General features: G+C 44.7%; 1 protein-coding gene across 1 annotated transcript in view; it reads left to right on the forward strand.

The window, feature by feature from the left end:
- Positions 1 to 25,965, forward strand: part of TRDMT1 (tRNA aspartic acid methyltransferase 1) — a 152,285-nt gene that overhangs the window by 70,646 nt on the left and 55,674 nt on the right. Inside the window, exons 2-4 of the mRNA XM_069211548.1 lie at positions 609 to 718; positions 3,943 to 4,019; positions 19,548 to 19,619. Coding sequence (XP_069067649.1) covers positions 609 to 718; positions 3,943 to 4,019; positions 19,548 to 19,619 — 259 coding nt within the window. The remainder of the gene's footprint in view (positions 1 to 608; positions 719 to 3,942; positions 4,020 to 19,547; positions 19,620 to 25,965) is intronic.

Here is a 25,965-nt window from a genome sequence, read left to right on the forward strand (position 1 = left end):
CAAAATGAGATTGGAGATATTATTTTGGAACAAACAGTCGACTAAGTAAATTAAAAATTGGTCATGTTAGAAATTGGAGGTAATTAGGCAGTGCTTTAACAGCTTGCTTAGGGACAGTTCCAGTGCTTAGTTTGTAAAATAAGTGCTGGTACCTGACCTTTTTCTCAGAAGCCAGCAGCTGGCCAGTCGAAAAGTGGATTTGTTGAGTAGTATGTCTGTGTAGTTTTGATCCCACCTCATGGCTCTTGCATCCACCACCATACATTCCATGCCCCTTTAGCTCACTCTTTGAGTTTCGTTTTAATCTCAGCTTTCTCCATTTTTCTCTTTTTTTCCATCATTCTCTTCCTTTTTTTACAACCCCCTTAAATGCTTTTCTCTCAATTGTTCAGGGTGAAAGTCTAATGGTGGGAAAATACGTTCTGGTCCCCAAAAGAGGGTGCAGGTAAGCCCTGTCTGCAACAACTGGCTTATATTAAGCACTGAATAGTTTTACGTTTTATGCTGCAAGTGAGCAGAAGGAATGGATTGGCTGCAATTATTTGTTGTTAAGCTCTATTTTGTTTTTGCTTTGCTTTCATATTTCTGATATTATTCTCTATTTGTAGAATGTGGTATTCCCGCAGAAGTTGTTGTTGCTGTTGATGTGAACACTTGTGCTAATGAAGTCTACAAGCATAATTTCCCAACCACAGAAGTATGGGCAAAAACAATTGAAGTAAGTGCTTGCATGGTCACAAATGTATTGAGAATTTTAAAACATGTATTTGTGGTTGTGGAAACCAACCTTTTCTGGGGTCCCTGGACACACCGAGGTGACTGGGCCCAGAATATAACACTCAGGGTCTTTCACTACTGGTGTCTCAGGGCTTTACCTTACTTTTGAGCCCTAATATGAGACTACCAGGTATATCCTTTTAGCACTTGACCCTCAGTGTAGCGAAGTTAAGCAGTTCAAGGCTTACATAGGGAGGTGGTTTGTGGTAGAAGCTCAAAACTCAGTGAAACAAGTAACCACATTCGATAAATCAATATGTAGATGGTGTGTTTGCCTTATTTCAAAAAGTACTTTACTTCTAATGCAAAATGTCATGCTGAACACATACAATTTAGAAGGCATACATATATCACATAGTGATTATAGTGAAAATGTATTTGTTTGGTGTCTAGTCCGTATTAGCTGAGGTTACGCTCCAATTATCAAAACTTATAGTGAACTACAGTAAATGCAATGTCTGATCAATTGCATTCCTTGGGAATCAATGGACATAGCTCTCTAGGCCCTCGTGGGTTCTCACGTATCCCTCCCAAAGTTAGTTCGCAAAAGGTCATTGATTGCACATAAACTTAGTCCCTAAAATTTGTAATTCCTCCTTCGAGAGCTATGCACTTACACTTTACCTGGCTTGATCAGTTTGCCACTGGTCAATTTATTACCACTGGCTAGAGCAGCATGTAGTGATGATCCCTGAGAGCGCGAATCCAGGACTGGGACTTTATGTTCTAGTTATCGAGCAGAAGCCACAGGGTCTTAAGGCCTCCTTTCCTTCTCTGAGTTGCAGCACCTGTTCTATTTCTCGCAGTCTTCCTCATCTCCTCTTCTAGTGAAGAGAATTTGGAGTCAGCGAGCAGAACCCTGGTGGAAAAAGAGTTCCTTCTTCAGAAGTGTTGTGGGACCCCAGATCCTGTAAAGAAACCTTGCCACCCTGGCTGATAGTTTCTGCCCCATGCGTATATCAAGTTTGTTGACGGAGCTTGTCTATTCCACAAGTTCAATTCTAAGACAAGTTGTAGGCAGTCCCAAACTTTGTTTATCCCTCCCAAATTAGTTGAGCCATAGTCTTTGTGTCATAGTGTCAGATGAAAGCTAGGGTGGAATTAGGTGTCTCCTGACACTGGAGATCCACAGTGAACTCACGGGGGCTTCCTTCATTTAACTACCCTCACTCTGTTGGGGATAACACTTCTAGAAAACAATGAGGTAGGAGAGTGCAGCGTATTTCCTCTACGCTCCAAAACAAGCTTCTGTCTTCTGTCCTCCACACTATACAGTCTGGCCCACTACAAAGGACCTCAAGGATGCATGGGAGCAGCCCTTAATTTCACATTGCTGTGTAGACTGTCTCCAGCCTGTCACCTCTCTACCATTGTGGTTCAGGAAATCAAACTATATTCCTGAGTTGCCAGTCACATGCAGCACACGTGTCCCAGACAAATTCCGCTGTAGGTGTATAAACTACATAAACATGTGCCATTCTAATCCCTAATGTATGATGGGAGGACTGGGAACTGACAGATCAATTTAGAAAAGGGAGAGGCCAGTAGGCCACTCTTCCTGAGAGAAAGGAGGTTCCTAAAAAGAAGACTATGCATTTGGGAGGAAAGATATTGGTCAGGAGTCAGGCTAGGGTCAGATGTTGTTCATAAGGCTTTGCAGGCTGATTTATTTGCTTTGTTAGAATGAGTTTATAATCAAGGAATGTAAAAGCTTGTGAGTCGAGTCATCAGGAGGCAAGGGGAGGAGCAAAAGGATGAGGCCACTGTGAAGAAAGCAGTCTGGGACGTGACAAACATGGCGGTCTCAGTCTTGTGCTGTTAAAGACAGGCCCTGAATTGCTTCAAGGCGCCTGGCTTTAGGCCACCCAAGGAATGCTGATGACAGCCAAGATTTAAATGCCGACTGAGGGTAATCGAGCCTCAGGGCAGGGTTTATGATGAAAACTGCCAGAGGAGTCATCTGGCTACACAAGAGCAGAGGCGATAGAGAGTAGACCTTAGACACTGAACAGATGTAGCCTATGACTGTCTCAAAGGGAAAGAACAATCTGGTCTTATGAAACGGACACACTGGACACAGCATCTATTTGTTTGTTTTTACGTTTTCCCAATATTAAATGTGTGTCCTTGCTACTCTCATCCGTTTGCTACAGTGGATATGCTGTTGCTCATATTACAAGAACATGGTGTCTGGCCTACATGCATTTGTACAGTTCAATAAAGACCTCTAAATACAATTGAAGAGAATAAGCTAATCTAAATAGCACTTTTCACGAACAAAGGAAATTTGCTTTTAAAATCTGCTTTCCTTTGCCTCCTTGATCGAAAGCCAGACAGCTGAAAATGGCCAAACAGACTTTATATCTAAGAAATGTAATTACCTTAACTTGATTCCTAGATATGTGGTCCTTGACTGCACACCATTTTGTCTCCGGAAGCCTGGGAACCATAGAATGTGCATGTCGGTGGTAAAGGTGGGCCTCTGTACTGTACATAAGCAAGCAGGTGAGCTTGACGTGGCGGTGCAGGAGTGAGACTGGGTAAGATTGAGGAGGTGGTCATCGTAGACAATAAGTATCCTCAGAACTCCTGCAACAGGTTGTGACTGGCCCGCGTAAGAAGCCAGATTCTTCTCTTTTCTAAGCCAGCTCCATAGCCAAAGGATGTAAGGGTCACACTGTACCACAACTAAGGCTCTCTTTTACTATTGAACCAGACGGCTTGGGCTCATTTTCCATGCTTGCAATAGCGTCCTTTGCTCCCTTGGTATGCCACTGTTCTAAGCATCTAATTTATTTTGCAAAAATGTAAACTGAGTAGTTACTTAAACCTGTCAATGTTTTCCATATGAATCCCTCACAACTATTTCGCTTAACTCTGACCCTGTAGTCAGAAAGTAAGGGAAACCTAACGAAATTTTGTAGGCTGTTCTCGTGTTATTGTTCATTTGAACCCGATTACCCCAAATGCATGTCTGTTGAGAAATAGAAAACAAGATAACATGAAATGTAGTGGAGATTTCAAACTCGGTCTTTGAGCCACTAGCCCTTAGGCATTTTATGTCTTTCCATATCTCATTTGATTACCTGCCCAATCACAAGTGTACATGTAATAAAATACCAGATGTGATTAAAAGCACATATTTTGTTCTTTGTTTGGGTGCAGGGAATAACACTTGAAGATTTCAATAGGCTGTCAATTGATATGATCTTAATGAGTCCTCCCTGCCAGCCATTTACAAGGTATGTGTAAAAACTTTGAGAACACCGTTTTAATAAATGATACATTTTATTAGATACCCACATTTGAAAAACAAAATCATTGGTGCTAGATGGTACATTTCTTCATTGGGTTCTTTCTACACAGTTGTGAATACAATGTAATGCCCAAAACTTGTTTAACCGATAACACTAATTTAATTTATACTAAATTAAGGTTCATGCTTTTCAGCTAGTGTTGTTTTGCTGATTACATTCCACGTAATTCACAAACACAAGCGTGAACGAATCAGCAAACCGACTCCTTTGGGATTCCGCTGTCTGTCGTGAAGACTTCAGACTTTCTGAGGTTTCACATAATCCCTGGCTCCTGGAATCCATTTTCAAGAATTCACCTGCTTATCAAAATTTTGTTACATTTGTCCTGCTCTATTTTTTTACTCTACAGGAAAAACAAATTTTGAGTCCTTCTTTCAGCGACACCCCAATGCGCTGTCCTCTATCACTTACTCCTTCCTGCCTTTGTGCCTAACCCATCAAATATTTTCTGTGAGAAACTGTTACTCCTTCTGAATGTCAATGCCTAAGATACACTTACTGATAATGAGGAGTAATTTTATTTGTATTTCACACCCTAATGTTGGATGTATTTGGGGTGAGTGTGCCATTTGGGAGGATCACAACCTTGGTAAGGGAGCAGTGGGGAGTATGAGCTGTGGATGCCACCTGTTCGGAGAGAACTGAGAACGGTAATGACACAAAGCCATAAGCAACACTTCGCAGACAACATGATGCCCCATGGAAAAAATATGAGCAAAGGGTGATAAACAAATACCGATTTGGTTTTATAACAGAATATTGTTTCCTTAATATTGTAGGGCAAAAATATTGTGGCCTAAATATCATCCCCAAAAATAACACACAAATGGGTGCAGGCGTTCTGTTACTAATCCCAGTGGGGAACATCTATTTAATGAAATTTAACACACAGTATTTTTGTCAGACAATATTTAGGCAACCTCTTTGTACACTGTCACAGTGACATCCACATGGAGCTCAGTCACATAAAGATCATCCCTACCTTGAAGTGCTCTCTTTACTAAATGTATGGTCCTTATGGGTTGCATTTGGTGCCCTTGGTGAAGATAAAGGTACTTTTGGGTGCTTGAACAAAACCTTTCAACAGTTGAGATCCCTTTCATGGTAGATTTAGAACGCTAACCAATTCAGTTATTGCAGGTGACAGTGCAACAGCCTGAGCATCTGACCAGTTGCAGAATGCAGCAATTAAAGGTGAAGAAATATTAAGACTGTTGATCACGGGGGCGTGGTCTGGCCACGCAAAGACATGGCCGCCTAGACGGACTGCTCTGCCGTCGGCGGGCCCCGGATCAGGCAGGAGGGCGTCCCGACAACCGATGCCCACTCGTAACGGAGTCGTGGGGGACCTGTGAGGACCCGGGGCAGCCGCGGGCTCATTCGATCGGAGCCGCAAGAGCCCCGTTCTCATCTTCTTCTCCCCCGGGGCTGAATCGGACGGCGAGGCCTGCACGCTGCTGGGAAGCCGCGGCCTCTAGTAAAACACTCGGGCCGGCGGGCGGAAACAGAACCAGCAAAATGAAGAGGCGGTGAGCGGGAGAGGGGGGTGGAGGAGGCATTGATTGTACCAGAGGACCGGTGCAGGAGAGACCCAGTCTGGGGGCCAAATTTCAAGGGGAAAAAAAAGCAAATAACAAAGAAAAACCCTAACGATTTGTGGATGCCCTCCCTGACCCTCTCCCCCCACTGGGCCATAACCATCCCGAGAGGCACCATTAATTCAGCAGGAGCCCACCTACCCCCGCCCGTGCCACAAAGAGATCAGTGGGAAGTACAAGGCCACCTGGACCCAACTAAGGAGCAGCTGAAAGAAGACTAAAGCTCCCTTTAAATCTTGTGAGACCACCTCATGGCAGAGCCCCCATTGTGCATTGCGCACACCTCTCCATGAGGGGATTGAACTGAGGGCATAACAGCCTCACAGAGCTACTGGACGGCAACACGGGGAACAGACATTTTCGAACCCACGGGCTGCTTATTGCAGGAACTTACGCCACACTCGGCTAGGTCACTATACCCTAGCCATCTACGATACCCCATCCTCTCCTCCCAATCAAGAAGACCTTTCTCGCACAGCGTGAGGTGGCGAATCTACTCAGACGCTCTCTGACTGCAAACGGTCATTCTTACTACAAAAGGGAGGAACGGTAGACATAGCAAGTCAATTAACGCCGCGTTCCTACACCACAGAGAGAAGAACCCCATACTTTGGGCACTACCCTACATCCGCCGCCCTCCTCATCTCGCTCCCTATTTCGTCCCACCGCAAGGGGCCCGGGCACATCTACCGCCACACTTGCGGACACACAGATTGAGACTCGCGAGAGCCTGCGACGACCACGGCAGTGACCCCTCTGACGTTGTAAGGAACGTCCACCCATCGACCACGCAACCACGTTATCTTTCATCAAGGCCCACGCTCCGACAGTACTCTCACCCCCCTGGAGCCCACCATCTGGTGATGTCAGGGAAAAAACGTTCAAACAAACACCTGGGTAAACCAGCGAGACAGTTGCTCTTCTCGGAAGCCCTGAGACAGAACAGGGCCCCGCCTTTGACACCTCAGGAACATATGACTCACCAACCTAATGACATGGCGGATGCCCCACAGGGTGCAACAATGGACCGCATCCTGCAGGAGATATCGGCAGTGGGCCGCAGGCGCGAGGGCATGGATAGCAGGATGATCTCCCTAACAGAGGAGACAAAGTCAATGCGCCTAGACATTGCGGGCTTCCAGTCCAGACTGACCACTTTGGAGCAACGGGTGATGGCAGTGGAGACGCAAGCAACGCTCACTGCGGACAGGGACCAGGAACTCTTATACCTTCGAAGCAAGGTCATCGATCTTGAAGACAGAAGCTGCATAGACAATGTCCGCTTCCTTGGTTTCCCAGAAAAGATTGAAGCGACGGACTCGCAGTCTTTCCTAAAGAACATCTTACCTCAACTCACTGGCCTCGCCTTCGACCCCCACTTGGAGTTCCAAAGAGCACACAGACTGGGCCCCAAACGCCAGGAGGGAGCCAACCACCTTCGACCTATCATCGCTTGCTTCTTACGACACACACAGACACGCCAGGTTTTACAAAAAGCACGAGTGCAGGGCCCTTTCTGCATGAACGACCTCCAGATACGAATGACGGCCGACTTCTCCAAAGAGACCAGTGACAGCAGAATGGCATTCCTAGCCCTACGCCCCCGCCTGCGACAACTAGAGATCAAGTTCGGCCTCTTTGAACCGGCAAGAATGTGGATCACAAAAAATAATGTATCTAAGGACTTCTATGACCCAACAGACTTGAGTCTTTACCTGGACAGCATCTCAGACCGTTCGATGGACATGTCCAGCCGGACCCTACCACAGGCCCAGATCACACAAGCGCAGAACCCACATCGAAGGAAACGACTCCCGAATGCCTGGACCACGACCCCTCGGAAATCTCCAACAGAGGCAAAGACCTTGAAAGACTCTCTAAGAACTATGACGACAGGGGCCAAATATTGCATGCAGTGGTTAAACACACCCAGGGGACAGACAGGGACAATCCCGCTCTCCCTTAAAGCCCCCTCCAGCCCCCACTTGAGATGGAAAGACCAGAACAGGACATATACCTTGCGGACTGGGAAAAGAAGCGACATCCTTCTTCCAACCCCGTACCTACCTACCTGTTCTGAACCTACAGCCACGACGAGCGGCAGATGAGTGTTGCATGAAGTTCTACCACTGTGCACTGTTATCCTTGTTTATTTTGTTATGAATTTTGGGTATATTTCTATTGGGCTACATGCTAGCCACCGGTTCAGCTTTGGCACTCTGACGCCTCACTCTTTCGCTTATATCCCTGCGACCCCCCTAGCTATCCCGCGCCGCGCTCAGACCGGCCCCACATATATCTATATATATCTACCTACCTATCCGTTCTTTCTCCTCGCAGCCCCTTCCACCGGGAGAATGGCCGATGGTTTTTCAGCCACGGCGAAAGATGAGGGCCTAACCCCCCTCCCCCCCTCGACAGGACTATTTTTGGTTTCTAGGAATCCATGAGGGCTTCTGCTGTGGGACACCAGTGTTGAAGACAGGGAAACAGAACAAAGGGGTTACGACATCCTTGCTACCCCAAGGGTGCCTGCCCTTCCTGGTCGTGGGGCCCGCTGCCTGGGACGGGGCTTCCCGATCAAGGGTCTAGACCCGCAGACTACAGACTCCAAAGAGCGTGGCTATAGCGCCTCCGCCTCAGCCCCTTTCATTCCTCCCCTTCCCCTCTATATCCTCCTCTTCCTCCCTTTTTTCCTTCCTCCCTCCCAGCTACCACTAGCTCGTGTATCCATCTGCACAACCCTCCCCTTCTTCCCCACAGCTCTTCGCCCACTTTCCCCTCTTTCCCTTCTTTCCCTCCTACCTTCCTTTACTACCGTTCTCTCTATCCATCTCTGTCTCTCTGCCTCTGCTCTCCCCAGGTCGCCCCCTCTTGATCCTGCTCTTTGATCGTCGTAGCTTGATACCATCCCCGCTTCGTGCTCTCCATCACCTGCGACTCCCCCAACCTCTGCATCCTCCAAGTTTGGAAACTCCTCCTTATGTGTGGGATCCGTCTATGCCACCACAGGCCCCAAGCGCCTGTTCTTTCTGTGACTCAACCGTCTACTGTCAGAAATAGGAGCTACCAGAACCATAATAGGGGGGGACTGGAACCCAGTCAGAGATGCAGTGCCAGACAGAACGGGCCCCTTAGATGTGACCAACAACGGAGACAGGGCTCTACTATCAGATGTGATGCAGGACAATGGTATGGTAGATTACTGGAGAATGGCATACCTGACCAACAAGGAATATACCTTCCTATCATCGGTACATGGTACCCAGTCCCACCTAGATTATTTTCTTATCTCACATGGCCTAGCGGCACAGGTTACAGATGCCCGGATACTGGAGGGTGGTTTATCGGACCACTCCTTGGTGCAAATCGCGATCCAACTGGGCCTAACATCCCCCGGTTGTAAACCCTGGAGACTGGCAGTCCACCGATACCGCTCTCCACAGGGCAAGGCACGATTACAAGACCACTTGTCCACATATGCCCAGAATAACCAAGGCTCCACTGACTCGCGAAGGGTCCTGTGGGCGAAGGTGTGAGTGGACAGATGATGAGGGACGCAGCGCTGGCGAATCGGGACAGGAAAATACAACAAGCGACTTGAAAGAATCGGTCCGTCAATTGACGAGGCGATACACAGACCACCCCTCTCTCCCCGTGCGCAGGCGCCTGGAGGCCGCCCGCATGGCACTCAGTGACCTGCACACTAGACGAGCCGAATGCCCTCTCCAACGTATACAGGGCAGGCATTACGAGCAGGGGGAGAAAGCAGGGAGACTATTAGCGGCCCAACTTCGTCAGCGAACAGCAGCCATGGCCATACCAGTGCTGACAGCCCGTTCCGGAACAACGCTCAAACGCCCGCAAGACATAGTCAATGAGTTTGCATCTTACTATAGCCACCTCTATACCCCCGAGTCGACAACTACACCTGAATGCATAAACACCTTCCTAAATGGTATAGAACTACCCTCCCTCTCTGCGGAAGGACGCATCCTACTAGAGGGAGACATCAGCCGACTGGAAATATCACAGGTTATCTCCGACCTCCCCTACCACAAATCGCCAGGTGAAGACGGTTTCCCAGCAGAATTTTACAAATGGGCAGGGGATGAAGCACTCGATCTCCTACACGGAGCCCTGGACGAAGCCTGTCAGACGGGCTCCCTAGGCACGATCTCTAATACTGCCACAATAGCGGTAATACCGAAACCCGGATGCGATCCTCTACTCTGTAGCAGTTATCGGCCAATCTCCCTCCTAAACGGGGACATCAAGATCCCCGCCAGCGTTTTAGCGAACCGACTACGCAAAGTCATCCCCTCACTTATACATCAATCCCAGGTGGGCTTTGTGCCGGGTCGTACCTCTAGTAACCATCTGCGTACCCTATGCCACTCCCTTTGGATGTCTAGAAACATGCCGGAAGCCGCCCTAGCTTTGTCCATGTATGCGGAGAAGGCGTTCGATCGCATCGAATGGCCATACCTATTTACGACCTTGAAAAGATTTGGCCTCGGAGAACAGTTCATTTCCAAAGCTCCTGTACGATAACCCAACAGCGCGGGTCAACTGTGGGGGCTTTCTCTCCGAACCCTTCCCCATTCGAAGAGGAACCCATCAGGGATGCCCCCTTTCCCCTCTCTTATTCCTACTAGCTATGGAGCCACTCGCGACCACTAGTCGCACCTCCCCTTCGATAACTGGTCTCACCATACCCGGCGGCATCTCCAAAATTTACCTCTATTCCGACGACATCCTACTCACTATAGCAGACCTCGGGCGCTCCCTTCCTGCCCTACTGGAGACCATCGAGACCTTTGCCCCCATCTCAGGCTACCGAGTGAACTGGGAAAAAAGCAAGGCCCTCCCCCTCTCACGCATGACAACGAAAGCTGATATACACGGACATCCATTTAGATGGACTCCAAAACACCTTAAATATCTGGGAATACTGGTCAATAGAGGACTGGACCACATGGTGATGGATAATCTTACCCCTCTGATCACACGCATGAGGCTAGACTTCGACAAGTGGTCCCATCTGGGCCTCTCCATGTGGGGCAGAGTACAAGCGGTGTGAATGGTCACCGTGCTGCGCTTTACCTACGTTCTTGGCCTTCTTCCTCTCCAGATACCTCTCCTGCTACTTTTGTCAGTAGATGCAGAGATCAGAGCCTTCGTGTGTGTCTCCATGCGACCACGCTTGGCCCCGCCAAACTTTTGGCCTGCCATTCCTATGGAGGCCTGGGCCTCCCCTCAGTAGAATACTACGCCCTAGCCTTACACCTGTCGCCCTTGGCCTTGTTAGCATCGAACATGAGAGAACCACCCCAATGAGTGGCAGTTGAGAAAGCCCTGCTCCCCCATGGCGGCAGTATAGAGAGTCTATACTGCACTGACACAGCCTCCCTTATACTTGCGAATCCGATACTAAGAGCGACGCGAATGGCATCGAGAAGGGGCCACTCCTTGGTTGGAGTCCACCCCTCGCTGCACACCCAGGCACCCCTGTGGAACAACGACGGATTGCGAATAGGATGGTGGGTCTTCACTTGGCCATCCTGGAGAGAGGCAGGTATAGTACATTTAGGCCAGATTCTACAGGACGGAGCGATTAGGACTTTTGCCTCACTGAAAGAGAGCTTCGGTTTCCATCCGAAACAAGAATGGCGGTACATGCAACTCCAACACTGCCTGCAACATAACACAAACATCGCCCACCAAGGTTCAAAATCGTCACCTGTGATGCAGTACATCCGAACATGGGGAAAATATAAGGGTGTTATGTCAGGCCTATACGAGGTCCTTACACGGCGTAAATTCTCTCAACCCCTTTCAGAAACTCTACGTTCACAATGGCTAGCCCGACTGCAGAGATCCTTCAACGCGGAAGACTGGGTGGACCTACTAGAGGCGTTGGACAGAGGTGTTCGCGAGGTTCGCCTGAAATTCTGCCTCTTTATGATCATACATAACTGGTACTGGACCCCTCTACTGCTACATAGAGCAGGCCTCCTCCCGCATGCGACCTGCTGGAGTTGCTCGGAGACTCAGTGTGATTTACTCCATATTTTGGTCGGCAGCCCATCGGTCCGCCCTCTATGGGAGGCAGTCAGCCTCACCCTTTCCACCTCAATCCCGCTCCCAGAACGACTACCCTCCTCTCTTATCATCTTACAGGACATGACCACCCTCCCGGTATTACCGCGCCCCTTACAGAGACTGCTGCATACCGCACTCGCAACGGCGAAAATATGTATCCTTCGCCATTGGTGCTCAACGGACCCCCCCCCCACACCGGGAGAATGGATAACGGCGATGACCCGCATAGCTGCGTGTGAGAAGATCATTTACAACCTCCAAGACCAGGCAGACATGTTCCTTAGAGTATGGGCCCCGTTCCTTACCGATTCTCTGCCGCCGCAAACACTATAAACACTGCAGACACTGCTCTGTCAGTATTAACCCCGCAACAGTGATTACTTGTCGTCTGACCTCACAACAATACCACCCACTGCTCAGAACCCATTCTCGCCCATATCACCTCCCCCTTTCCCTTCCACTTGTACTATTATCATGACCCATCCATGCATATATCCTATCGCCCTTATTCATTCATTGTGCATTTCTCTATAGCTGTTCCCCACCCGTACTCCCCCCTCCCTGCACATTATGATTCACACTCCCCCTCCATCCTCCCTCTTAATTCTTCACTTTTTCCACTACCCCATCTCCCCCCTCCTCCTCCTTTCATCCCTCTCCCCCACCCATAACACAACTTAAGTCAGGTACTCCATCCTCAGCAGACACCCCCACGCTCCTGGGCGACCCTCTCTCTCTACTCCCTTTCTCATTTTCTGCCTTTTCTCTTTCTTTTTCTCCCCCTTCCCCTTTCTTCTCCCCCACCTCTCCGCTGCCTTCCCTTTCTCCTCCCTTCCCCCCTCCCGCTTTATCTCCCCTATCTCACTCCCCCGCTCTCTCTTCCCTCCTCTTGCCTCCCCCACTCTCTCCCCTCCCTACCTCCCTACCTTTCTCTTTCTCCCTACTGATCCATGACCTCCCCCCGCCTCTCACGGATATATCCCTCTACTTCCCTCCCCTCCCCCCTCTGTACTTTCCTTCAGAACCCACACCCTCATAGTCTATTGTATAACCGTATACATGCCTAAGTGGCACGTTCTATATAGCACACCCCTTCGTACAACTCTACCAGCATCCAGACGACCGGCCTGTTAGCAAATACGTTCTACAATGTTTCGTGGCACGACCTGCAGGTTTCCCCAACCTGCCCCGGTCTTACCCCCCCCCTTGCCCCTCCCCCCTCTGACCACTGTTTCCTCGATTTTCCTCAGACTTATTACCTCCTGAGAACAAGGTGGATGGTCTGTTACTAAGACTATAGTCAACACCAGTGGAGTTATTCTTCTAATGCATAGATATCAGAGTTAAGTATATGTATAAATATACGCCTCCTCCTCCTCTGTACAAAATGTTGAATAAGCCTGCAAAGGATGACTCGTACTCATCCCCCCTTTCTGTATTGTTCTCTCTCTTTTGTGGATAATCTTTTGTGGATAATATAATAAAATAAATACAACACAAAAAAAGACTGTTGATCACAAGTTGGAAATACACTTTTCATTGGCATTTTGGAAGCCTGAGGAAATCCAGGAACAAAGGTAATAGACCTACTATTGGTCGCTGGGGCTGGGAATTATTTACATGGTGGATATATTGTCCCCTATATGTGTAAAGGCTAAGGACATCCTTCTGGGTCTTCATGGTCAAAGCAGAAGGAAATCAGCAAGCACTAGTCTATGAATGCAGGGCCGATTTCCATAGGAGAGTGCACTGTGTTAAATCCTGGATAATGAAAATGGGAGTTCTGGTTGTCAGGCAGAAGATGATGATTATCCGTCCACATTCCAGGACACCTGAGACATGCTTTGAGCATGGCTGCATGAGGATGGGTTCCAGGCTGACGAGAGCAGCTCAGTGGCTCTCCTTTCCCTCTTCCTCAGTGCACAGGAAGAGAAAGGCCCTGGCTGCAGGGCTCTTTATAGCTTCCTATTTTGAAGGTTGCTTCCAGCAATGATTGTCATTCACATGAAAAGCAAAGCTTAAATATCCAGTTATCCCAGTCTCCACCCTAGGAAGTAGCTTCCCTGGATAGATTGTGTGATGCGACCTTAGTTCATCTGCCTTTCAGTGCTTACTACCGTGTTCTGTCTAATATATGTTTGTTGTAATGGCTACACTTGATCTGGTTCTTTCCCGTACCTGGGCTTCTTGCACTTTTACTATGCTCTGGGAGCCCTAATTTGGCAAGAAACCAAAAAGAGTCAAATCGTCTGTGAATGGAAACAGAACTGCAAAATGGCAGTGCTAGTCCTTTGATAAGTGGACCGGCCTCTGAGGTTTTGTTGCCCTTGAGTTGTGGGTGAAGTCCTGGCAGACGGAGCTGATAGTGGGGAAGAGGCTACCTTCTGCATAGGTAGCCTTGGGGGCCATGTGTAAGAGACAGGGACGCTCACTTTTTGTAGTGAAGCCTATGCAAAAAAAGTCATTTAGAAACCAACAATTTCATATATACTTTTTTTCCACATCGGCACACATTAGGCATGCACATCTTTTCCTCTATTCCATTTGTCGTCTTTGGTGTATCAAGTGTTCGCCGATGCTAAAAGTTTACAGTTAAAAAGTGATGCACACTATAATGGAGGATGTTTGTTGGTATTATATTAGAAAATGAAAAACATGTGCCTCCCTCTGTGTTTCTGCTATGTCATACCCAAAGTTCTTCAGAGGTAAACAGTTTATGAAGACCTGTTTTTACCTTTCCTTTACATTCTGCTACTTGTAGTTTCGTATTTCCACTACATTGCAAACCAAATGGACCAGCGTACACACACAAAAAGTAGGAGTGGCTGAACTACATACGCCTTGATTGAGATGTGGCCTGGTTTCATTAGGTTTAGGCCTAAATAACGCTGGAGTCCTCCTTGACTTTAATATTTTTATAAATTTAGTGTGTGCTCTTATGTAAATACATGCATAGATAATTTCTCATTATCTGGTTCTATCCTGAATTTCACTGCTGTATATAGTGATTTCAGCCCAGTTGTCTATAAGCTCCATACTGAGGTAGCATAATTCAGCTAGCCCGGTTTAAAAAAAAAATATTTAGTGATCTGCGACCTGTAGGCTACTTCTGTGTCAGTGATATTTCAGTTGCGTAATGACTAGATGTGTTAGAATTTGTTTTACTGTTTATTAGCACAGTGAAGTGAGGACAGGTAGAATTTGTTTTACTGTTTATTAGCACAGTGAAGTGAAGACAGGAATATGTGGTCACGTCTCTACTCATGTCATTATACAGTGAAGCAATTTCTACCTCCACCTTGTTATTAAGTGACCAGGAAACCAAATAATGTACAGCATGCACTAATAAGTACTCATACACACTGATGGTCCGGGTCCTTACACCGGTCTTTATACACAAGGGATAATGAGGCTCATTAATGTAGAGTTGGCTGTTAAGGTTTTATCTCCTTGGCTACAGGGACAAGGTATTTCAACTCTATACAGTACAGTGCACACATCCCAGGAAATCGTATTTAACAGATTAGACAGTTTTATTCTTTTGGTGAAACTCATCAGACATCACTCATTCTCATCGTACTGAACTGTGTAGTCATATTTTCGGTACTAGGGTATCCCCATCCTCCTTTGAGGTAACCCATTAGTGTCTCTCTCCCTCAGTAGTAGTTGCGACCACTAAGTGGTTATGAAAAATGGAGACTTGTGAGCCAGGTTCTAACTTGGGGTCTATTAGTGGTCAAGAGTGGCTACATCCACTGGCCAAGACCCCTGATTAGTCATTTGCTGAGAGCAGGGTCCACGTCCTGAAAAACGGAGAACGGTCACACTTTATCCTGTCTCACCCTTTGGGGTTGATGGCCCTATAAAGTGGTGAAATGTAGCAAGAGTACTGGCATTTAGAAGTCCTTGGTCCCAAGCTCACTTCCAGCTAGTATTTGTCCTATTCACCTCATTGTCCCCTGAAGAAGGTCTGGGTGCCTGAATGATCTAGGCGAATCTGCCTTCTAGCAGCTCGAAATCAGTATAGTGCTAGGCTACACAGGAGCTATTTATTCTCCCCAGCCTCCTCTTTTCTCGTTCTGGGTCAGCAAAGTTGGAACACTGCAGGACTGCCTTTTTTGACAGCACATCTATAGACTCTTAATTGCTACAGCAGTCTGTCCTGAAACTAGCAGAAAATTCTCACCTCCTAGAGGTTTCTATTTATGACTATAAACACGGATGGATTTAGCATAATGTAGTATTCGTCAGGTTGCTCTATAAATGTCGTAGTTGCTAAAAGTTCCATCTGCTTTCATGCCTTTGGGAGCAGGTGACTTTGGTTTGTTTGTTTGTTTTTTTCGTGTTTAATTAAGACATTTTAGTTTTATCCTGCAGTGTGCTGGTGCCAAAAATGCCAAGACTGCGTAAATGATTCCTTTCTTCCTTTAAACCAGTTTGTATTTATACAGTATGTACTATTTTTTAATTTGTAAACATTTTGGATACCAAGAACAACCTGTGCACCTTCTATATGCTTCTTACATGAATGTGATGTTTTGCATGGCTTAGATTTTATGACGGTCTGCAACATTGTTTTGTGTTTTAGAAGTGTCCAAGTGATATTTCCGATGAGAGGTCTGTTTCCTACTTCCCTTCTTTCCGCTAATCTCTTGCTTCATACTGTTCACTCTTTCTTATTATTTCTCTCTGTCTCTCCTTTTTTTTTTCAACTCTCGCTCCTGATTTTCACTCCTTCCTCTCCTAGTCTCTGCCTTCCTCATTCTCATATTCTACTGGTCTCGTCTGTCCATCTCTTTCACCAGTTGTCTTATTCTCTTTTCCAATACCCTTTTACACAGTATCTCATCTGCCCTACTCTCTCTCCTTCCTTCCCTGCTCATCTGCCCTGCTTTGATTCCACCTCTCTTTTCGTCCAGTTTTTCTTTCCCTCCTCCATCCTTTACCTCTCAGCTTTATTTCTATCAATATGTCTTTCCCTTTATAAGCCTTTATTGTGTGTTGCACTTCTTTCTTTCACCTTTTTGCTTTTTTTCTGCCTCCTTCTTTTTTTCTATCTCTCCTTTAATTTCCCTCCTTTGCTTTGTTGTTTTCCCTCTTTCATTTTTCTACTTTCTCGTCTCACGGTTGTTTTTGTCGCCCTATTTCTGCTTTTTCATATTCACCCTGCAATCCCTTTAACCCTATTTATCCTTTTCACAGTTATTCCTTCCCCTTCACTCTCATTCTATCCCACTCCATGCCACTAAATAAATAAGTGAAAGAAGCATACCTGTATAGCAAAGTCGATGCTTTAGCTCTGTCAGAAAGGGGAGATCTGCAGGATCAGTGGGAGGTAAAGTGGATTCGGAAACTTCAGGACTCATTACGAGTCTGGCGGTCACCAGATCGCTAGACTCGCCCTGGTGATCGGACTGCTGCCAGTGCGGCATTCCAAGCACCACGTATGACAGTGGTCATGCCGCGGTCAGTCCATCAGGATCAGAGATCCCAGCGGTGTGGCAGTTCTAATCCACCACAGCAGCACTGCAAGCAGCACTGCCATGGAGCTTACGACCTTGTTCTCTGTCAACGATTTCATGGCGGTAGCACCACCATGGACAGGTGGGTGGAGAACGGGAGCAGGGGGCCCCAGCGAGACCTATGCACTGCCCATGCACTTGGCATGGGCAGTGGAGGGGTCCCCCTGGCCAGCACCCTCGCCATGTGACAGTGAACATTGGAACGGTGCTGGTGCGTACATCCTACAGCATTGCCTCTGGCTCGATTACGAACCGGAGACATTGCTGTAGGGTGTTTCCTGCTAGGCCAGCAGGCAGAAACTCAGGTTTCCGCCCACTGACCTAGTGGGAAACGCTTAAAGGGCCTAGCGGGGATGTAGCCACTATGGCGGCAACCTCCCCGTCGGAAGTTCGGCGGGTGGCCTAAACCGTCCGCCGAACTTGTAATGAAATCCTTTGTCACTAATAATTCTAAAACAGGCTCTTAATTGATATTTTTCATATTAGATCTGTTTAGTAAATATAGCTGACTTTGCAGCATTAATCTTAGATCATTAAATTAATTGGGTGCTTATGCCAACACTAATTATGCAAACCAAATGAAAACAGCATATTCAAATAGCCAAACCCTTAATATCAAACACAAAATAAGCTTAACTAGGTTACTTGAGCAATCAAACCAAATAAGTTAAAGTGAGCCTGCCAAATGATCAAAATGAGCATACAGTGAACAATAAACAACAGGCAGTAAGTTTGAGTACTCAGAGTGTTTTCAAAGATACAAACAATTCAAGTATTACAGAACAATTCTGTGCCATTTTTAAATCAATAACATTGTCAGTAAAGGAACAGAAATGTTACTTGAAAATAAAAAGATATTCCTGGTTTCCGTCCGGACACTTTTATCATCAAAGTTAAATTATGCTATAATTTTCCATGCAAGCATTATTTAGGTAATCTTTCCACCAGAATAGAATATCATCTTTACAATACATTGCAATAATTAATTTCTCTGGACATTGTTCTTTATGCATGTATCATGCTTAAAGGACGCTTCACATCATATGACAACTGAAAGCCAAAGCATGCTGCAGACTTTCTGCTTGAAAATGTTGCTTCTTGGTACCTAAGGAAAGATACAACAGATTAACAGGCAAGGCAGATTAAAATTAGCTCACAATATTGTTCTATTTTATAGAGAAAGAAATGCATACACATTTATAGGTCATGCACATTTTAAATACCTGCAGTATTAGCAACCACACAATAATGTAAATATATTTTAATTTGTTGATTAGCTTTCTCATCTTGGTGATGAAGTAAATATTACTGACAGTAGCTGTCTAGAACATCTCAAACCTCCAGTCTTGGCACATAACAATAGGTGTTAAGCTGTGGCACTCTCCGCAAACTAGCACAAAGCCACGGCTGTATGACAGGTGGCATTCCAGACTTGACGGAAACTGAACTGGTTTTGACACAAAGCATAAAAAACTTGAGTTATGAATTAACTTTGTTTTTATTTTGAGTTGAGTACAGTTCCTTTGGGTATAAAGCTAGGGACACTAATCTTCTGATGGCGCGTATAGTCATGCACCTAGATTTTCCAGTTTGTCCGCTTGGACTCTGCCACTTGATCTCTATTCACAAACCAGTTCACACTCCTTCCACTACCTTTGTGAAACCGTGTTAGGGGTGAAACCTACAAGAGGAGAGACAATGAGAAAAAAGTTCCTTATCCCCTTCAAGCAGACAGGCATCAGCGAGCAGCATCTGTCAGCGAACTAATTAAGGAAAAAGAAATGTTGTTGCAGTCTGATGTCAAATAGTATGTTTTTGGATGGTCAATAGCTAGGAAAAACCTAAATATATTTAATTACAAAACATGCTGGAGTGTTAAAATATTCTGTGTCAATCAATAAACATGATTGAATTCCTACTATTGAGTTCAAGCATTGTATAGAGGCACAATCCAGCTATTCAATATTTCCAGTGTTCTTGCTTACCATTGTCTGATGCTGATGATAAGCAACTCGGGAGAACTGTTGCATTTTCTTTCCTTTTACTAGCCCAGATCATTATTTATGCTACAATATTGCTGACTTGATAATTTGCAATTTGTATTATTGTGATAACATGCCATCTAGCTCTAACTTAGAGTTTGCTAAGTATTTTACAAAAAGTGTTCAACACAATATTGTTGCTACTTTTAAGAACAAGAACCTGTTGTCTCTTTCCTTTTTATACAGAATTGGTCTACAAGGTGATGTGATGGATCCAAGGTCCAAAAGTTTTCTTTATATCCTTGACATCCTTCCCAGGTAGAGTATATCGTCCATAGATATTTTTGGCATTTGGTTGAAAACCTTTTTTATCCTGTCATTTTATGTGAGCTAGCCAAGATAAATATTTGAACTTTCAACTTTGTCAGCCTTTATAATTTTTAGATCCAAATTTTCTATAACTCTTAGTGGTCCAAATATGAATTTAACAATAGTCACCATCATATTGTCAAGTGATGCCTTTATCCAGCCCTGTAATTATCTTCCTTTTTTTAAATTGCTTCAGAGGAACAGGCACAGATTGATTTGAGAATACTGTAGAGAAATTTCCTGATTTGCTGATGTTCAAGTAACTGAGTGTATGATAACTACTTCTAACTGAAACTCAATGAAATACATTTCCAATTTTTGAAACATAAAGCATTTGTTGTAGAACAGTGACTATGTTCATGCATTTTCCCTGAAACAGCAGATCATTTTCAGTCAGTTTTGTCTTTTTTGTTTTTCTTGATGTTGCCTATGTGATCAGACATGCTGCTTCAGACCCCATACAATTGTTATGTCTTTCTCTGGGTACCTCAAAAGCCTCAGGCCATCATTACAAGTGGCCTTGTATTTCTAATGCAGCCATTATCTGGCCTTGCCAGCCTCATCGAAACTCTGAGATCTGCGGGAACACTATGGATCCGTCTTGTTTCACCAAGAAATTTCAGCTGCTAAAACCAGATGAAATAGTCATGTGAAACTTCAGACAAAAACAAGTAATTACCAGCAGAATTGCACCTAAAAGTACTAATAACTTCCAGTACTTCCTCTTCTTTAAGAACACCACAGGACCCACCATGTAACCTGCAAGTACCCTCACCTAGCTGGAGTTACTGATATGCTTATTACCGATAACTCTGACAGGAAGTGGTGAAGCAAATGCCCACAAACCTGTGGACTTCGTAATGGAGCTCTCAGTGTTACATGTAGAGTTATGTTGTGCTGCTGTGAGTATCTATATGACATTTTATGGGTAAGAATGCTGGTTTGAATGTTAGGCTTCTAGTTTTCAGTTAAGAGAGGCTGTATTTTGGAGAGTGTTTCTCTAAGTGCCTTTTCCATATCACATTTATATAATTAATATTCTGTTTTGGCCATGAGGAGTTCGGATACCTGCGGCTCCCCCCAAATGCCCATTGTGGATTGACACCCAATTTCAACTGCTACTCTAGCAAACAATCCTGTTCCAAGCTTGGGCATCTTTTGTCTGTGGTGCCAGGCTTTACTGATTGCTTCTGTTAAAGCCACTGATTTGACTGAACTCCTTAAGCATTATGATAGAAGCTATAGAGGAGAGCCAATGTAAATCAAAGACGTACTCATCATTTACTCTTGCCTGAAAAGGAAATTACACTTAGATGTCTATCAATTTCTTAAAGCTAAATCTGCAGAAGGCATCGGTTCTACTCATTTAGGCTAAGCACAAAAACCAACATAATCCTTCACTTAAAGGTCATGCCATTTGTGTGTATTTCACCAGTGTGCTCCCCCTCTATTTTCAGTCCACCCCCTCTCTGTTATTAAGTGATGTTCTTGACCAAAATAGTTAATCCAACCATTTTGGGTGTCATGGTTTCTTCCTCTTAGAAATAAGACATAATTTCATTTGAATTTAATAATCTTTCTGCAGTCGTCTACCTATCATATCAAATCTGTCTAACAGTGTGAGGTTGCAACTACAGGCATTTTTAGTATCCAGTGACACGTTTGATTTATGCCGACCTTGCATTTGTCTGTGCTATAGGGTGCAAATGTTTTTTTTGCAACATAATATGCTTTTGTGGCAGTAGAAGATAGAGGTTCCCTCTTTCCTCTGTCTACTCTTCTTGTAATCTTTTTCAGTATGTTGGAATTAATGATTTTACCACACCTGTGTTAAGGGAGATGGGTATTCAATAGAGCATTGGTGCACTTTAAATATTTTCTTACTGGCTTCAGATAACATATACATATCAATGGTTTCACCTCTACTCTTTTTGCCACTTACATGTTATGTGCCTAATGGATCCCCTCCGTCCCACTTGCGCCTTAACATTTATCTTTCCCCTTTATCTTTCCCCTCTAGAACTGCCACATTAAGTAGTATTCACAGATGGACAAGACAAAAGCATGTTTGATTGACTGGCTTAGACTAATTCATTTCAAAATGCAAACCCATGTCTGCATGTAATTTTAATGTACAAGACCTTGATTTTTCTCATGCATCGCAGTAAAAACGTTCACTTTATTTATTGATATTCCCAATAAAAGGTCCTTTCCTCTTCTGTTCTACTTCAGGTTGAACCTCATACTACATGGAGCATTCCATCTGGAATTAAAAATGTATTTTGTATCCAGGCATCCACTAATGGCCGTTGACTTCTAGTGATTGATACTTTAATCAGCTCTTGTAACTATTATGCAAAATTCTTGTGTGCTGGTTTCCTCCAATGTGTTGTTTTTGTGTAAAGTCCTCTCTATTGGAAGTCTTAATATTTTTTGTGACCAATTTAAATTTACTACAAATTAGAGATGAAAGTGTTTCTTGGTAGTCAAGAACACTAACATGCTACACCTATACATCAACATTCAGCTAATTTAAAACTAGACACTCATGATACCAGTTGACCAGTGGATGCTGAGGAATCCACCTAAATGTAACTCGTCCAAAACAAAGATTCTACCTTTTTAGAGAAAGCAAGCACTGTCAGGCTATGAACATCTACTCCAGGAACTTGGCATATCACTGGTTTCAAAAGTTAAGTAGCTGGTGCTTTTCAGTATTTCATTGGTCCACCAAGTGAACAAACTCACAAGAAGCGTATATTTCCCATAGGCAACTCTGCAGCAGATCTGCAGACGCTCTAGACGAGTCTGTCACTTGTCCTCTTTTGCTTTGACTACGGGTACTGGCTATACCTGAGGTTTTAATTATTTTACTATATCTTCCCTCATGTACCTTATCCCACCTGCTCCCAAAGAGTTATACTTGTTTCTGGTGCCACACATTTGGCCTAAATATTTTCTGCTTCACCCAGAAGACTATGTAAGGCTGGGACCCATCCTTGATCGAAGTAAAGCTACAAATCTATTTACAGAAGACAGCTCTCTACTCGAGGCTGGCATCACTTCTGACCATCTCTCCATTTTAGAAGCAACTATTGGCAAAGACATTACAAACCAAGGACCGCCAGACATTCAGGAAGGCAGTAAAAACTTTGCTTTCCTCAAGATGATTAAAAATGAGCAGACTGTTCCACTTGCAATCACCAAGAGGCAATGATCGACGGAAAATGTATGGTCACAGCCTTACAAAACTACAACAACTCACCTTGAGGATGTAGGTACAGCCACTTGTGCAGCTGTACTGCACAACTACATGCCTAAGCGCGACTACACAATTGTAGCAACACTATATGAACAGAGTTCACCATATATGCATGACACCAAAACACCTAAAAACTTAAATAGTGGTTCCTGGGATTCACTACGTGTGGTGGCAATTTAATTGTAACATATGACATTATATATAGTCACAGAAAGAGAGGCAGGACCAGCTATTGCCATGTATTGTCATACATTGTATGACAATACATTGTATTTACATGTTATCTAGTGCAATAAATGCAACATTAAGAATGTGCATACAGCACAGCAGTTAGTGAAGTCATGAAAAAATATAAAACAATCACACACACACATCTAATCTTCTGAAATGCAAATAAGCTCTGTTCAAGAAGCAGTCAGTAACGTATACATTGATTCAGTGTCTTATAACACTAAGCAGTTTCAGTACATAAATGTTGATTTTAAAATATCTTAAAGCTGAAGAGAAAGGGTCTTATCAGGACTAATGTACTGTCTTGTATAAAGCTGGAAAAAAGAAGCCTGTTGAATGTAACTACATGGTATGGCCATAAATATCCAAGTGGAGTCAAATACCTCAGGTAATATTTGTATCAATGAATGCAGTCTTGTGCAAGAAGAGTGTGGCAAGTTGGGATGTGATTGTCCATGTAAATCCTTCAATCTTGAAAAGCAGATACCATCAGAAGTAAATGACATACAAGAGGACCAATTGTGGTCTCAAGAGAACCAGTCAAAGACTTGTGTGAACTTATCACAAGACCATCAGAGCTACATTAGGAAGTCTTCCGGTTAAGAATGACCTGTCCATGCCAGTAGCTCAAACCCTACTTTTAGTATTTGTGCTTAGGCATCAATAAGGAGCAGCGTTCATAATTAGGGGCACCATATTCAGCTAAACCCAGGAAAGTTATCTTGCCCAGTTTCTGGTTGGGACAAGGGGATGTCCCATTTCCTTCTATATCCAAAACAATGCCGTGTTGCATTCACACACATTGTCTCCATTCATACACTAGCACTTTATAAGCATAGGCCTCCAATCATTAACTCCTTTTGCTTTGTTACACGGAAGGGTACAGAGATGAAAGTACAATAAAAGCAAAACTTTGGTCCTCCTTCTTGACATCAAAACACAACCACATAGTTCACAGCACAGACACATACTCTTTCAGACAAGCACACCCTCAGAGTAGAAAGTGCCATTTAAATTCAACTAAACTGCAATTCAATTCAGTTAGGATACATTTCGAGAGGACTTTATGTTTGTAGAAGACTTTGTGTTTTTGTTTTTGAGAGATTGCCTTGATGGTTGACTGTGTTGTGAGCCCTGGTCAAGCAGCAGCCACAGTCCCTTGCAGGGTGAACCACAAAAAAGTCAAAAATGTAAGCTGTGCTTAACCCTGTGTAGCTTGGCACAATAAGCAGTGAGGCTTAGAGGCAATGTGTTAAGTATTTATGCAGTACACAAACAGCTATACAGTGACAACACAACACAACACAACACAATACAAATCCCAAACCAATTTAAAAAAACAGAGAAAAGTCCAGTAGTGAACTGAGGAGCAGGATTGAGAACCCTATTTTAATACCCTGGTGCCTTGCTCCTAGAAGTTGGCTGAAGTTACCAGAAAGGTTCTCTGATGTTCCAGGAATTTCCTACTCCCCCCCTCCTCCCTCGCCCTGGCCCCTAGTTACTTCACTGACAATACAAGGTCGTTAAGCCTGTTCTGTGGTGGCAGAGCCCAGAATATTCAGTTGCAAGTGTGGCTGTGCTTAGCTCTGCTCCCGTCGAGTCAGTTAATGGCCAATTAAGGCTCAGCTAATCCCCCTATTGTGTGACTGTCTGGGGTGAATTCACAAAGTCCCAACTGTCAGATGCACCTAGTCATGTGACCTAGGCAGGCTGCAGGCACAGAGGGCAAAGGGCAGGAAAATGCCAACTTTTTAAAAGTGGCATTATCAAACTTGTAATGAAAAATCCGACTTTAGCATTAAAAAGGGTTTATCATTACAGGTTCAAAGATACCAAAATTGACATTTCTACAACCTCTGGTTTAGGAATAACAACGTACTAATTTTAATAAGGAATTCTCAGTGTTACCCTATGGGAGGGGTAGCCTCACTGTAGTGAAAAAACAATTTTCGAGTTTTTCAGTACTAGGGCATATAAAACTAAAAGGTACATGTCCTACCTTTTAATTACACAGCACCCTGCCCTACAGGATACTTAGGGCCTACCTTAGGGGTAACTTATATATAATAAAAGGAGAGTTGCTCAGCAAAGGGTTTTAAATGCCAAGTCGACTTGGTAGTGGGACATCAGGCTGCAGTGAAAGGCCTGGGACAAGTTTTATGCTGATACTTAAGTGAGTGGCACAATAAGAGCTGCAGGGTTAGTATATGGTATACCACTTTGAAAGGGGCTTATATATGTAAATTAAATATGCCACTCAGATATATGCCATCAAACAATGTTTAAGGGAGTGAGCACAAGCACTTTAGCACTGGCTAGCAGCGGTAAAGGGCAAGAGTCTTAAGACCAACAAGCAAAAATCCACCACAAAGTAGGAGGAGGAAGGCAAAAAGTTTAGGGGTGTCCATGAGGCACTGGCATGGTCAGGTGGTGCCTCAAGTGGAACGCTGAATGACAGTAGACCCAGCCAAGTGTGAGTAGTGGCCCGCCCACATTACTCTGGGTCATACGTTTCCTCTCCTTCATGCTTTTTTGTCAAACCAAGGGTGGCACAGACACTTACAGGGTACTGCTTCTGCATTCTTGCAGACTAAGGGCACCATCACAGCAAATGGCACTTAACCCATCCCCCTCCTTAGTTGAATGTGGCTGTGCCCTGTTACACTGGGCTATTGCTGACAGCAAGGCTCTTCCAGAGAAGAGGCTTATAGTCTCCTTAGACATCCTGTACCCTGCAAATGGGATGAACTGTGGCTGCCCCTCGTATCTTCCCCAGAAGGAAGGAACCCTTTTGTCCTAACA

The sequence above is a fragment of the Pleurodeles waltl genome, chromosome 10 (genome assembly GCF_031143425.1).
Source record: "Pleurodeles waltl isolate 20211129_DDA chromosome 10, aPleWal1.hap1.20221129, whole genome shotgun sequence".
NCBI classification, from domain to species: Eukaryota; Metazoa; Chordata; class Amphibia; order Caudata; family Salamandridae; genus Pleurodeles; species Pleurodeles waltl.